Below are 13,787 nucleotides of genomic sequence, written 5' to 3' on the forward strand. Positions count from 1 at the left end.
ACAGCAGCAAGAAAACACATATAAAACTACTTTTCTCATGAACCCTTGGGAAAACAGGAACTTAAAACGTAAGTCTTTTGTCAGTCTCTGTAACCATTGCAGCTCTCTTCTTGTGCTCCTCTGCTGCCTCCTCTTCCTCTTTCTTCGCTGCTCAGCAGCAAGTTAAGTGTCTTTTTCTGTCTCTCCTGGGTTTGGGGCTGTTGAGGGGGCATTTTGGCCATTCTTAGCTTGGGCTAACGTTTTCTGCCCTTACAGAGTCCCCTGTCTATCGTAGGACGCTTTGCGCGATCCTAACGCGATTTTGGTGTCCCATTTCAGCTTCCTTTAAGACAAATACACAAACATCCTCCAATAGAGGATACTTTAGAGGAGGCTACAGAGGCAATTGCAACAAGGGAAGAGGTCGAGGTAATAACAACAATCAAACCTCCTCCACCACTAAACAGTGACTTCCTTCAGCTCCCCCAACAGCATTCTACTCCTGTAGGAGGGAGATTAACACAGTTCCTACCTGTCTGGAATTCCATTACAACAGACAAGTGGGTAAGACAAATTATCCACTATGGTTACTGCCTAGAGCTTACAGCTACCCCTCCACATATACCACCCAGACAGCGTCCAATGTCCACAGAACATCTAGAACTGTGTAGTAGATTACTCGGAGACTTCCAGTGTATAACAGCAGGTTTATTGCAATAGCAAAACAGCAGGCATCTTCAACACAAGCTGGCCAGGCACAAACTGTCTCAACCTAGAATCCCAGGAAGAGTCAGAGCCACCTACATTCTGGAATATATGACATAAGGCTAACCAAAGGGAAAGCATGGAAACAAAGGTAGGAATAATATACAACAATCTGCTCATACAAGAAGTACTCTCATTGCTGCAAAAAGACGCAATAGAGTTATTTCCATTGCAACATCAAGGAACAGGGGTTTACTCACTCTACTTCCTAATATCGAAAAAGGACGGGACACTAAGACCAATTCTAGACCTAAGGCCTCTTAATCTGTATATACACTCAGATCGTTTTCACATGATCACTTTACAACAAGTGCTCCCACTGCTGCAACAAGGCGATTTCCTCAACACACTAGACCTCAAAGACCCCTGCTTCCACATTTCCTTCTCAGACGAAGTATCTCAGATTTGTACTACAAGGACAACACTATCAGTTCAAAGTCCTTCCATTTGGGTTCACAACTGCACCAAGAGTGTTTACAAAGTGCCTAGCAGTCCTCTCTAAATTCCTAGAGGATAAAATCATAAACATATGTAATTCCTTTGGACCGGATACTACATCTATTGAGTATCCAGAGCATGACTCCTATATAAATGAATCTTCATATACAGACGAATCCTCCCCGAGGTGGGCCACCTTTGAATTTCTTGATTATGAAAAAACCATGCTAGTAGGGCGGATAATTAAATCAGGCTCCCTCAATGATCGATTAACTTCTAAACTATTTGCCACCCTTGCCCCGGCGCTAGTGGATTGTTTTTCTAGCCTTTTAAATAAATCTTTGGAAGAAGCGGAGGTTCCTAAAATCTGGAAGGCAGCAGGAGTCGGACCTATATTGAAAAAACCTGCCGCAGATGCAAATGCTTTTACAAACTATCGTCCCATTTCCCTGCTGCCATATTCAGGGAAAGTGTTGGAAGCATTTGTAAATGAACAACTGGTTAACTACTTGGAGACAAATGACCTACTCGATCCATCACAGTCTGACTTCCATGCAGCCCACAGCACGGAAACCGCATTGATCGAGGTTGCTGACAATATTAGGCTTGCCTTGGGCAAACGTCAGTCTTCTATTCTTGTCCTTTTAGATCTGTCGGCCGCCTTTGACACCATTTCCCACCAGATCCTGATTAGAAGGTGTGGGAGTGTGGTGTCAGAGGGCAGGTATTGAGATGGTTTATCAGTTATTTGACCAACCGGACGACTACTGTACAAGTAGACAGAACCTTGGCCAGCACTCGGCCCGTCAAGAGGTGTGCCTCAGGGCTCTATTTTGAGCCCCTCGCTTTTTAATGTTTACATGGCCCCCCTGGCCAAGATGATCAGAGCATGCGGCTTTGACGTGTTGTCATACGCCGATGACACGCAGGTACTGGTCACACTTGGCCCTGACGCAAATGAGACAAAAAGGCATTTTAGAAATTGCATGTTAGAGGTAAAAACTGGATGAGCCAAAACCACCTTCAGCTTAACGGCAGTAAGTTTGAGGTTATGTTATTTGGGAGAGCGAGTGAGCACTGGACCCAGGACTGGTGGCCTTCGGAACTGGGGGAGTGTCTTGTCCCAAAGGAATCAGTCCGCAATTTAGGCTTCCACATGGATAACAACTTATCCATGAAGGACCAAGTTAACCATATTGTGGGCACCTGTTTCGGAATTATGCGGAGTCTACACAGGATCTTTAAATGGATGCCAGCTGAAGCACGTAAAATACTGGTTCAGGGCCTGATTGTAAATAGACTAGACTATGGCAATTCACTACTCCTTGCCATAAACGAGTGCCATATCAGGAAACTGCAGGTTTTACAGAATACGGCTGCTCGTCTGGTCTTAGGCCTGCCTCGAAGATCTCCTTCATTGCAATGTTTGAAAACCTTACACTGGCTCCCTGTAAAAAAAGAATCACTTTTAAGACCTTATGTCTGGGTCATAAATACGTGTATGGACGGGGACCAAAATATTGGACCCAAAAACTTACATGGTATCGACCTGGCAGGCAGTTGAGATCGAGCACTAAGTTATTGCTCACGCCTTTTAGAGCTCAAACTGCCAGAAATTGAGGTCTTGCTTTCTCTTTTATGGCACCATCCCTTTGGAATAAATAACCTCTGAGTCTTCGTACCATCATAGAACATACAAACTTTCGAAAAAAACTAAAAACCTGGCTTTTCTGCTAAAGTTCTTTCTATGGCTCATTCCCTCTTCAGGACTGTCTGCATGCGCCACGAGACTCCTTTTGGACGTGATATGTGCGCAATACAAATGTCCAGACTAGACTAGACTAGTAGCAACACATCTCCGAAGACAACATAACCACGTCTTCCCATACTTAGACGATTTGCTCATAAAAGCCAAGTCAGTCAAGCAGTGTGTCCTACGCACATTTCAAACACTGCACAACTTGGGGTTTACACTCCACTACACCAAGTCACATCTCCAGCCCTCTCATGTACATCAATACCTAGGGGCTACCATAAACACCAATACAGCTGTAGCTTATCCCAGTCCAGCCAGGATACAGCACATTCAAACCTTAGTCACAAAGTTTCAAAACCAACACTCTCCCAGCCAGAGTGTTCATGCAACTAATAGGCACGATGGCATCTTGCATTATTATTGTACCTAATGCAAGACTGCAAATGTGCCCATTGCAGGAATACCTAGCACATCAGTGGAATCAGGCGCAAGGACAACTTACAGACCTGGTGTTGGTGGACAGCTGCAGAGATCGCTCTCTCCAGTGGTGGAACACCAAAAACCTGTCCAAAGGGTGGCTGTTCCTCGAACCTGTTCTACAAATAGTACTGACAACAGAAGCATCCCTCACAGGATGGGGAGGCCATCTGCTCCACCATACAACTCAAGGAAAATGGACTGCTCAACAAAAAGTGCTTCACATCAATCACCTAGAGCTGCTAGCAATATTCCTAGCACTGAAATCCTTCCAAGTACCCATACAGAACAAAGCTGTCTTGATCCGCACAGACAACATGACAGCCATGTACTACATTCAAAAACAAGGAGGCACACATTCCCTGCAACTGTCTCAGCTCGCTCGGAACATTTGGAGATGTGCCATTCCACAAAACATATATTTGCTTGCAGAACACCTTCCAGGAGTTCACAATCAGATAGCAGACCTGCTAAGTCGACAGACACAACAGATTCATGAATGGGAACTACATCTGCAAGTTCTTCTACCATTCTTTCACAAGTGGGGTCATCCAGACATAGATCTGTTTGCCACACACGAAAATGCAAAATGCCCAACCTTCGTCGCCAGGTTTCCACACCAGCTGTCCAAGGGCAATGCAATATGGATGAGCTGGTCAGGCAGATTTGTGTACACTTTTCTGCCAATCCCACTAATACCACTAGTAGTTCACAAGCTGAGACAACAGTCTCTCAAACTCATCCTAGTAGCTCCCACATGGGCACGCCAACCATGGTTCACCACACTGATGGAACTCTCTCTAGTTCCACACCAAAGACTGTGTCTGACACCACCCATGCTAACGCAGAACCATGGAGACATCAGACATCCAGATCCAAGTCAACTGAATCTGGCGATCTGGCTCCTGAAGTCTTAGAGTTTGGTTACCTTCCTGCCACCAGACTGTATGAATATCATTAAAGAAGCCAGAAGGCCTACTACTATAAGCTTGCTATGCTGCTAAATGAAGAGATTTGCCATTTACTGCATCTTCGATATGCTTCCATCCAGAATATCATCTTCTACCTTCTCTATCTACAAAGATGTAATCTAGCATATTCATCTATACGTTTACATCTTGCAGCAATTGCTGCATATTTACAAAATAGACAACATATATCGTTATGCAGAGTACCTGCAATTAAAGCTTTTTATGGAGGGATTAAAACTAATCATTCTTCCTAGGTTACCACTCTCTCCAGGGTGGAACCAAAACATTGTTCTTACCAGGCTCATGGGGCCCCTTTTTGAACCTTTACATAAGTGTGAACTGCAATTCCTTACATGGAAAACCGCTTTCCTTATGGCGATTACCTCTCTTAGGAGAGTTAGTGAGATTCAAGCTTTCACTATACAAGAACCATTTTTACAATTACACCGTAACAAGGTGGTTCTACGGACTAATCCCAAATTCCTTCCTAAACGAATTACTCATTTTCATCAAAATCAATCAGAGTTGCCAGTGTTTTTTCAAAACCCATACTCTGTGGCAGAAAGAGCTCTACACACACTAGATGTGAAAAGAGCTCTTCTCTATTACATTGATAGGACCAAATCCTTTCGTAAAATAAAGCAACTGTTTGTAGCTTTCTCTCCACCACATAAAGGCAACCCCATCTCTAAAGCTGGAATTGCAAGGTGGATTGTAAAATGTATACAAATATGCTATCACAAAGCAAAACGTACATTAACAGTTCCTCCTAGAGCGCACTCCACACGCAAAATAGGAGCCTTCATGGCTTTCTCAGGGAACATTCCCCTAGAAGACATCTGTAAGGCATCAACATGGTCTACAACACACACCTTCACTAAACATTATAGTGTTGATGTACAATCCAAGCAGCAAGCTGCAGTAGGCTACGCTGTCCTCAAAACTCTCTTTCAAACTACTGCAACAGATACAGGTGACCACCGCTAGGGGGGACAGTGCTGTACAATCAATGCACAGTGTGAGATCTGCAGCTCATATGCCTCGAACGGAAAATGCTACTTACCAGTATGCATCTGTACTTGGCATGTAGAGCTGCAGAGTCTAACACGCCCACCCGCATCCCCGGGGCCTGTATCTGTTCCAGTTCTATCTTAATTAGATACACACACATGGACATCCCTTTCTCTATTTCTACTAACTCCATCATTTCCCATCATGGCAAAAAACAATCTACGGATGAAGTCAATGCCCATGCACACTATTGTCCAAGGGAGGAGTCACCTATCTCGTGACTACAAAGACTTCTTCCAAGACGACAACAACATGCAATCATCCGAGCCCAACACCAGGTGGCGATCTAATGCACAGTGTGAGACTCTGCAGCTCCACATGCCAAGAACAGAGGCATACTGGTAAGTAGGATTTTCCTTTTATTTCTTGAGTCACCTACTATGGGCCCACTGAATTTGGGGGAAATACCTTTTTCTTATAGTCAGTGGGCTCGAGGTTGACTCTCTCTCTTGATTGTGACCCTGTGTATGAGGAGGGCTCATCACACTCTCCATTTCCCTCTTCCTGCCTTCTCTTGATTTTTACATATTTTTATTTCTCACCTTGTAGATTTATCCAGCAGGTGAACCATGCCGCCATCACTATTCAGCGCTGGTACAGGAGACATTCACAGAGGCGCCAGGCAAGCGCTGCTGCTCTCCGACGTATGCTCTCAAGCAAGAAAGAGGTAAGATTTCTGGAGCCTCTCCTCAATTAATTCCTTTTCTTTTGAGCTTCTCTTCCCCTCTTTTCCTTTACCCTTCTCGTAGTCCTTCTTCTTCCCAAGCAAATCCAGTCTCTTCTGGCCTCTCCCTTTCCTTTCCTACTTCTCCTTCCCCACTGCTTCCCCTCCACTATCTTCCTCCTTTCCACCACCCTCCCTGTACAAATTGCTGGCTGTGGAACCTATTTTTCATAAGGAGGGGCTGTTCATGCAATTCTGTTTATTGTGTATCATTCACTTTGTTCACGTGTCGTACTGTAAAGGAGAGCCAGAGAAGTAGGTGAGGCCCTCCTTAATAAACAGTATGAGCAAGGGGACTGCTTCATTGCAAAACTAAATCCTACTCCGCCGTGGCCCGTGCAGGTAAGAACAGTGGGGCGGTATGGCCAGGTGTGGGGGGATTTCGACAGACGACAATGAGGGAAAATGTATAAATATTTTAATTTCCCTTTGTCATTGTATATCGAAATCCCTCCCCACCCGGCCCCACCACTCTTATCTACAAAGGCTGTGGCTGCTCCTCCTGCTTCACTACTAAACAAAGTTTGTCACAAATGTTTAGATAATATTTATTACTGATGTAAAGCTGTGCTTTTCTGATCTATTACGAAAAGGGCATTTAGCTACAGCGAGATACAAGGAGTGTCTCCATTTTGGTTAAGCAGGGAAGCCAGATTTAGAACTCTGGTCTCCTGGTTCCACACTGGTCCCATTTTACATTCGATCACTTTGCTCTCTGGTTGGGAAGTGACATTGAAAATTGAGATATTCTATAAATGGCGTTAGCAGGTGGCAGAGAAGAGAGACCGACTGATTGAAAACTGTTATTTCCCTCTTTAAGGAAAAGCAGCAGCAACTTGCTGAGGAAGGTAATGCCTTGGAGGTACAGCAGAGGAGAGAAGAAGAGCGTAAGAAAATCCGTGAGGAAAAGGCCCGGCAGGCGAGGATAGCAGCCATTCAGGTGGGCAGGGAGTGTGTCTAATGAGATCTAACTCTTTTCAAGTACCATCTGTCTCCTGAGGTTTGACCTGCTCAGGATGGCTAACAGTCTTTTCAGAGTGCCCCTAAGCCCATTCTGTACCTGTCCATTGTGGTAGTAGTGACAACTCATTCCCATTCCCACTGGCATACTCCACTGTTGCAGATGTAGTTGCGACCGAAGCAACCTGGGATGGAGGTGGTTGATTGGAAAATGGAGGGGAGAGGGAGTTGACACCCTGTCCCAGACTAACACTGGTCTTGATGTCCTAGGAGCTGCGCCAGAAGCGGGCCCAGAAGTCCTTGGAAAACAGGCGGATTGCAGAGGAAGAGCTGCAGCTACTAAAGGAAAGTGGTGTTGTGGCAAAGAAGAGACCCATCAGAGCATTCATGCCGAAGAATGCAGTTCCCAGTAGTGCCAAGACGAATAATGCAGGTGAGGCCATCTATGCTATACAAGTAGCTATTGAATGACATGGCCACATAATCCAGTGGTAGCTATGTGTGTTACCAGCCCCAGGAATTGATAGCAACAGTAGGTCCAAGGCACAGAGCTTGTGGTGTGTGCTGTGGGTTCCATCGATATTTGGTACCCCTGTGTTTGATAGTAGTGTGCTCTTCCAGTGCATGTCAGATTCCAGGCTCCATTGATAGTGCTGTGTGCTGGCTGTAAGGCATGATGTCGGTGCTGTGTTGTTGACACGACCAGGCTCAGTCACGGAGATGTTTGCAGCTAGAGTGGCTCCTGATGATAATGTTCTCCAACCCTAAGTTGGGATTTTATGATATGTTCAGCAAGTCTCATTGAAAATGCTGCGTGTTGCTGGTCACATCAGTGGCTCAATGGAAAGATGATGATTGCCAGGTGGCCTCACAGCACTTGCCTCATAAATGTGGTATATAAATCTAATAGCTTGTTTACAAGGCTAATCCACACTTGAAATTATGCAGTGCTATAAAAACGTGCCTGTTCTATCATTAATTAAAACCTATCACTATTGGTGAATGCTCAAAACGGTTGCAAAAACCTAGAGACCACTAAGTTGCCACATTTGGCCTTTTACAAAGTTTAGTAGCCATACTGAAATGCATTTCAGGTCCTAATATCTACTTATCACGGGATCCCACTTCACACATGCATAACAACATAACTGTACTTTAACTCTACCAGCTTGTTGAGACCTTGTTAAGGAAGCCTGAAGCTTCCCTTTCCTCAAATATTCAAAGACTGGAGGTATGATAGTAAGAGATCTATTTCTCAAATTGTTGTGAGTTTTTTTCTATGCCTCCCACATGTTTTTAAGTCACATTGGGTATATGAAAATATACTTGCTTGTGGAGGCATGGAAGTAAAAGAAGTTTAAATGGAGCCAACATCTGTGAACACCTTTGCATGTTTTTTTTTTGGGAGGAGAAGTGTGTGCATAGATATCTGAGCATGTTGTATTTGGTACTTTCTAGGTCTGGGTTTCCATGGTATCACAGAGCTAGAGGGAGTTTTCCAGCCTTCGGACTCTGTTTCTCCTACATCGACTAAAAAGGTGGATGAAATTCCACAGGTAAATTACTTTTTGATGGTGTTGTCGTTAACTCTATGTGTGAAAGTAGTGCCAGCCAATCAGACCTTCTCTCAAGATCTGTTGGATCCATGGATCCTCTGCGGCGTGAAATATCTTAAAATTTTGAGCCTTAATTTCCTAAACTACTCAATGGATTTACATCCTATCACAAAAACATGCTTTCTGGATCAAGATCTAGCTGTCTGCCAAATTTGGTGTACTTCTGTTAAGCAGTTTTATGCAATATCGCTGTTCAATTTTTATATGGAAACATTTATGGGGATATCGCATCTTGGGACCCCCTAACCCTCCAATTTCTCAGCCCCCGCTTGATGGATCACCCCGAAACTTTCAGGAAGGGTTGAGGTAAATGAGACTCATTTTGGAAATCTTTTGTGTAGATTCATCAAATGATGCCAAAGTTCTAAGCAAACCCAAAAAATGCTTTTCCTCTGGTCCCTAACTATAACTACCCAGTCCGCCACTGTGTAATGTGAGTATGCAGGCCTCAAAAAATCTACTCACCCCACTTGCTATGGTGAGTCAGATTCTATCAGGTTGAGCTCTATGTAGGAACCACTCGCCTGTTCTGGCGAGTTGACAAAGAACATGTGTTCTGTTCTGTCAGAAAGTGAAGGAGCAATAAAGATGCCTGTTAATCTTTTTAGATCTCGCCTGAGCCAGTGCAAGCTCTGCTCTGCGAGACCTTTAGAAAGCTTGTTTTCAAAGTGCTACCACGGGCATTTTGGTGGCCTCAAGCTTGCGTGCACGAAAGTGTGCACGCTCGCAGCTGCCATCTGTCTTTCCTCCTGTCACGGGTCATTAAGTGGATCGCGATGCACTTTCGCGGCACGCGCACATACAACTCCTGGTTTACTTTTGCCTTCACGCGCGCCTCGCTTCAATGCCGCTCCCCCACCACAGAGTGCGTCTTGTTCTCATTAGACTTAATGAATTAAAAAACCTTCGCGCATGGAAAGCCATCCTAACTAAACGCAAGCCTCTCTAAATGTGTGCCAAATCGTGACCTGCATTCAATCAATCACACTTTCGTTAGTGAGCAGTAGCTTATCTTTTGCTTTGAATGACGGATATAGCCAGCAGTGAACCGAAAACTAGAATCTGCCTATGAAAATTAATGGGCGGATCGCATGTTACAGTGGTGGCCATATTAGACTGTGTCTTTTTTAATTATTCCAAGCAAAATTACCAGGTATCTTTTTTCACCATGGGCCTACAATATTAAGCTCCATAGTGTAATATTAAGCATATTTGCATAGATATATGTATATAAAAAGATAGCTGTTATCCATAATTTCTATTAGAAAATAATGTTTGTGGAATATCACCAACTTCAAATTCGGTCTCCTTTTTTCAAATCTTTAATCAACTTCCATTTCCTAAAGCATTATTGTTGCCCTGAAAGCAAAACTGTTTGATACTGTAGCTACTCCTCCAGCTTGTCCTTCTTTTGTTGTTATCATCGTGGTTCTATTGATTGGCTCAGTAACAGTGAGCTTTTCTTTAGTCCTTCTTCAATGTCAATCCTTGTCCACAGCAAGACAGGCGTGCGCTGTAGGAGTTGAATGGCGATGAGCTGGTCTCATGCAGCACTGCGAGTCGGTGGCGCCATCTCCTGTAGTCGCAGATGTCTGCATCATTTCCCAGTCTTGAATTCCAAGAAGAAGACTCTGCTGATGAAGTTCGCTTCCAAGACCAAGTTATCCTTGTTCTGCTTGTCCCATCTCTTCTGCTACCGCTTTTTAGTATCCTTTGCTGCCTTCCAAACCGAGATGACTATCCTAATTTTGCTCACTTGCCCACATTTTCAGAGCTCCCCAGGTTTCCCTCAGCCAGATCCCTGTTTTTGGTGTGCATTTTGGGACGGGTTGTCGTATTTCTCTCATTTTAAAATAGGGAATGCAAAGCAAAAAGCGGGAACTGGGCAAGGTAGTCACAGAGCAGACAACTTAAAACAAGAATTGGCATAGCTAATAGGTCTCGCCTTTGGGACCTTAGAAGTGTTTAGCCATGCAAGAGTTAATGTTGTTGCAGTAAGGATATTGTGCTGCATAACTAAATGCTCATAAGATCCCAAAGGCGAGATCTATTGGCTATGCCAATGCTTGTTTTTATACTGTCACTTTGCTCTGTGTTCTGAGACAGAGGTCAGTGGTCAGTTTACAATTACTTTTCCTTCCTTGATTGCAGAGTTCCAGGATTTTGTAACGTGAACGGTCTTACCTGCTTTATGAAGTGTGAAAAGAAAGGCTGTAGGGTATCTGGGTTTTTCCAACACACGTTTAAATAGCAAATAAGTCAACTGTACTTCATTCATTTCAATCTTTATTTCGATCTATTTAGATCATAAAAGAAATACAGGCAATTTAGAAGGAATAAAATAGTATCAAATAAAAACAGAGTTTAAAAACCAATACAATTGGCCTGTTAAAATCAGTTGCAGGACATTACATTTGGGAATCATCGATACATTTCATTTATCGTAGATCATATCTGACTTAATGCAGCGGTTACAGGTATGCCACATCGCTGCTAGGAATTTTGCCACTGCAAACACAATCGGGGGTGACAGTTCCGTTTTTAAAATTCTATAAGCTGGGAGGTAGTGCCTGAAACCTAAGTTTTTGAGAAGTGGGACAAGCCAGTGCTTCCTAGATCTTTGGTAAGAATTACAGAAGAATATGATATGCAGGTCATTTTCCTGATGGTGTGAACAGACCGGGCACTGTGCTGAATGCGGGGGCTGAGCCCAACGATTAGTAAATGCTCTAAGAGGGAGGGTGCCATATCGCCACTGCATGAAATCTTTTCTGGTCAGAACGGGACCGATGCCATCAAGGACAAGCTCTAGATGATATGAGTCTTTGGATTTAATAAACAAATTTGTTAAAGACCCCTCCCTAGTACTCCCCGTTGAGGCAAGTAACGTTTGCTTGTAAAAATCCCTCGTAAGAAGTTTGCGTGGGATCCTACAGCATGCGTTTCCCGGATCTAGCCATAGCTCTGGTCTTCCTAAGGTCTCGCATGTTTGTTTAAAATATCTCAGCCATGGGATGTGTGTTGCATTGGGTAGGCGTAGGATCTCTTCGAGCGCGATCCTGTAGTTTGTTAATTCTGGCGTGCTCCAGAATCTGCGCCAAAAGGTTATTGGTTTTAGTCCCAGCTCTTCTGTAATAGGTCTGAGACCCAGGTCTAATCTCAACGGGAGAAGGGGTGTGCTTGGTGGTAGGGCTGCCAGCTGCCTAATGAAGTTGTTCTCCGTGATCAGAAGATTCTGGGCAAGTGTGTGGCCCCACAATTCTCTCCCATAAGTAACTGCCCCTCTTGCCTGCATTTTATAGATTTGGAGGGGGGGACCAAAAGGCTTGTAGGTCGACCTACTTCCCATCCTACAAATGCCACCCGTTAACTGCACCAGTTTCATATTGGCCTTGGTCCGATGCGAGTCCCAGGTCATATTCTGATTAATGGTTACCCCCAGGTATTCGAAAGTGAGGACCCTCTCTAATCTCAGTGGGCCTATGTTAGGATTGGGGCGAGTTGAGGAGGGAGGGTTGAGAATCATGTATTTAGTTTTCAGGGCGTTGATCTCAAGCCCACGCTCCACACAAAAAGTCGAGAACCCGTCCTGGACCCGTTGTATACCCATAGGGGACTTGGACAGTAACCGGGTGTCGTCCGCAAACATAATAGCGGGCACCCTGCTGCCATTGAGCTTGGGAGCGTCGATGTCACCCAGCCTATTCAGGTGGTCGATTACCCCGTTGACAAAGAGGCAGAACAGGGTCGGTGCAAGCACACAACCCTGTCTCACCCCTCTGTCAACGGGGAATCTTCCCGAGAGTGCCCCGCTTCTACCACACCTGACCCGAGCGAAGTTCCCCTGGTGAAGTCTTATCAGGATTGACAGAATGTCAGCCGGGATCCCCAGCTCTGCCAGAACGGTCCATAATCTTTCTCTTGGCACTAAATCGAAGGCTGCTCGCAAGTCCACAAATACCGTGTACAAGCTGCCGCCCTCGATTGCCGCAGTCTTCCAGAACAGGAGATTCAGACGGAAGATCTGGTCCGTCGTTGAGACCCCCCTTCTGAACCCTGCCTGGTAGGGACTCAAGATGGCCAATTCCTCTATCCAGTTTTGGAGGCGATGAAGTATCAGCCTACCAAATATTTTCTGGGGTACATCGATGAGGCTGATGGGCCTGTAGTTGGCTGGGAGCAGGTGCGATCCCTTCTTAAATATGGGAACAATCTCTGTGCCCAGCCAAGTACAGGGGACCTCCATACCCCTCAGAACAACGTTAAATATTGTCATCAAGTAGGGCGCCCATACATCAGGCTCCTGTTTGAATAAGTCTTCCGGTAGACCATCCAAAACTGGCGCCTTGCCTGATGTCAGGCCTGCAATGGCTGCTCGTACCTCCATCTCTGTGAAGGGGTCCCCTTCTAATAATATGCTAGTGGTCGGTGGGGATTTGTTAGTCAAACCCTATAAAGGGACTGGAAGTGGTCTTGCCAGGCCTTGGCTGAAATATTGGGTTCAATAGCCAAGGCTAACTCCTCAGACCCCGTGTTGACAATACGCCAGAATTTGCGAGAATCCCTACAAGCTAGTGAAATAGAAAGGTTTTCCCATTTCTCCTGTTCCCATTCGCTCTTGGCATGGGTAATCAGGCGCTTGTAGACCCTTCTCCTGGCCCGTATCACAGATCTGTCTCTGCCTTCCTTAATTGAAGTCAACAGGTCTGATTTGGCCTTACGGCATGCAACGTTATACCAAGTGGGGCGGATATAACAACCACCACCACTCTTTCCTGTCGAGAAGAGAACTTCAGCCACAGACTTGATAAGGTCCTCATGCACCGACCACAGCTGTTTATATGTGCCCTGAGTGCTGGGGTGTTCCATTATTGCACAAACCTTTTCAAGTGTGGGGATGACCCGGGCATAGAGCCCTGAAACCTTCTCTGGATTTGAGGCTAGCTTCTCCCACCTCACTCTCCATCTATTGTTAGTCGGCGCTAGCCCATTGGCTGGGGCATCTGCCACCGCCCCTCTATCGTCTAGGC

General features: G+C 45.0%; 1 protein-coding gene across 4 annotated transcripts in view; it reads left to right on the top strand.

Annotated features, from left to right (window-relative positions):
• The window catches only part of CEP131 (centrosomal protein 131), a 448,463-nt gene that overhangs the window by 115,895 nt on the left and 318,781 nt on the right, over window positions 1-13,787 (top strand). For all 4 annotated transcript variants that reach the window (XM_086931022.1, XM_086931025.1, XM_086931023.1 and 1 more), the window contains 4 exons: window positions 6,007-6,124; window positions 7,002-7,121; window positions 7,412-7,574; window positions 8,600-8,697. In XM_086931022.1, coding sequence (XP_086787148.1) covers window positions 6,007-6,124; window positions 7,002-7,121; window positions 7,412-7,574; window positions 8,600-8,697 — 499 coding nt within the window. The remainder of the gene's footprint in view (window positions 1-6,006; window positions 6,125-7,001; window positions 7,122-7,411; window positions 7,575-8,599; window positions 8,698-13,787) is intronic.

This window comes from Lissotriton vulgaris, chromosome 7 (genome assembly GCF_964263255.1).
Source record: "Lissotriton vulgaris chromosome 7, aLisVul1.2, whole genome shotgun sequence".
NCBI lineage: Eukaryota > Metazoa > Chordata > Amphibia > Caudata > Salamandridae > Lissotriton > Lissotriton vulgaris.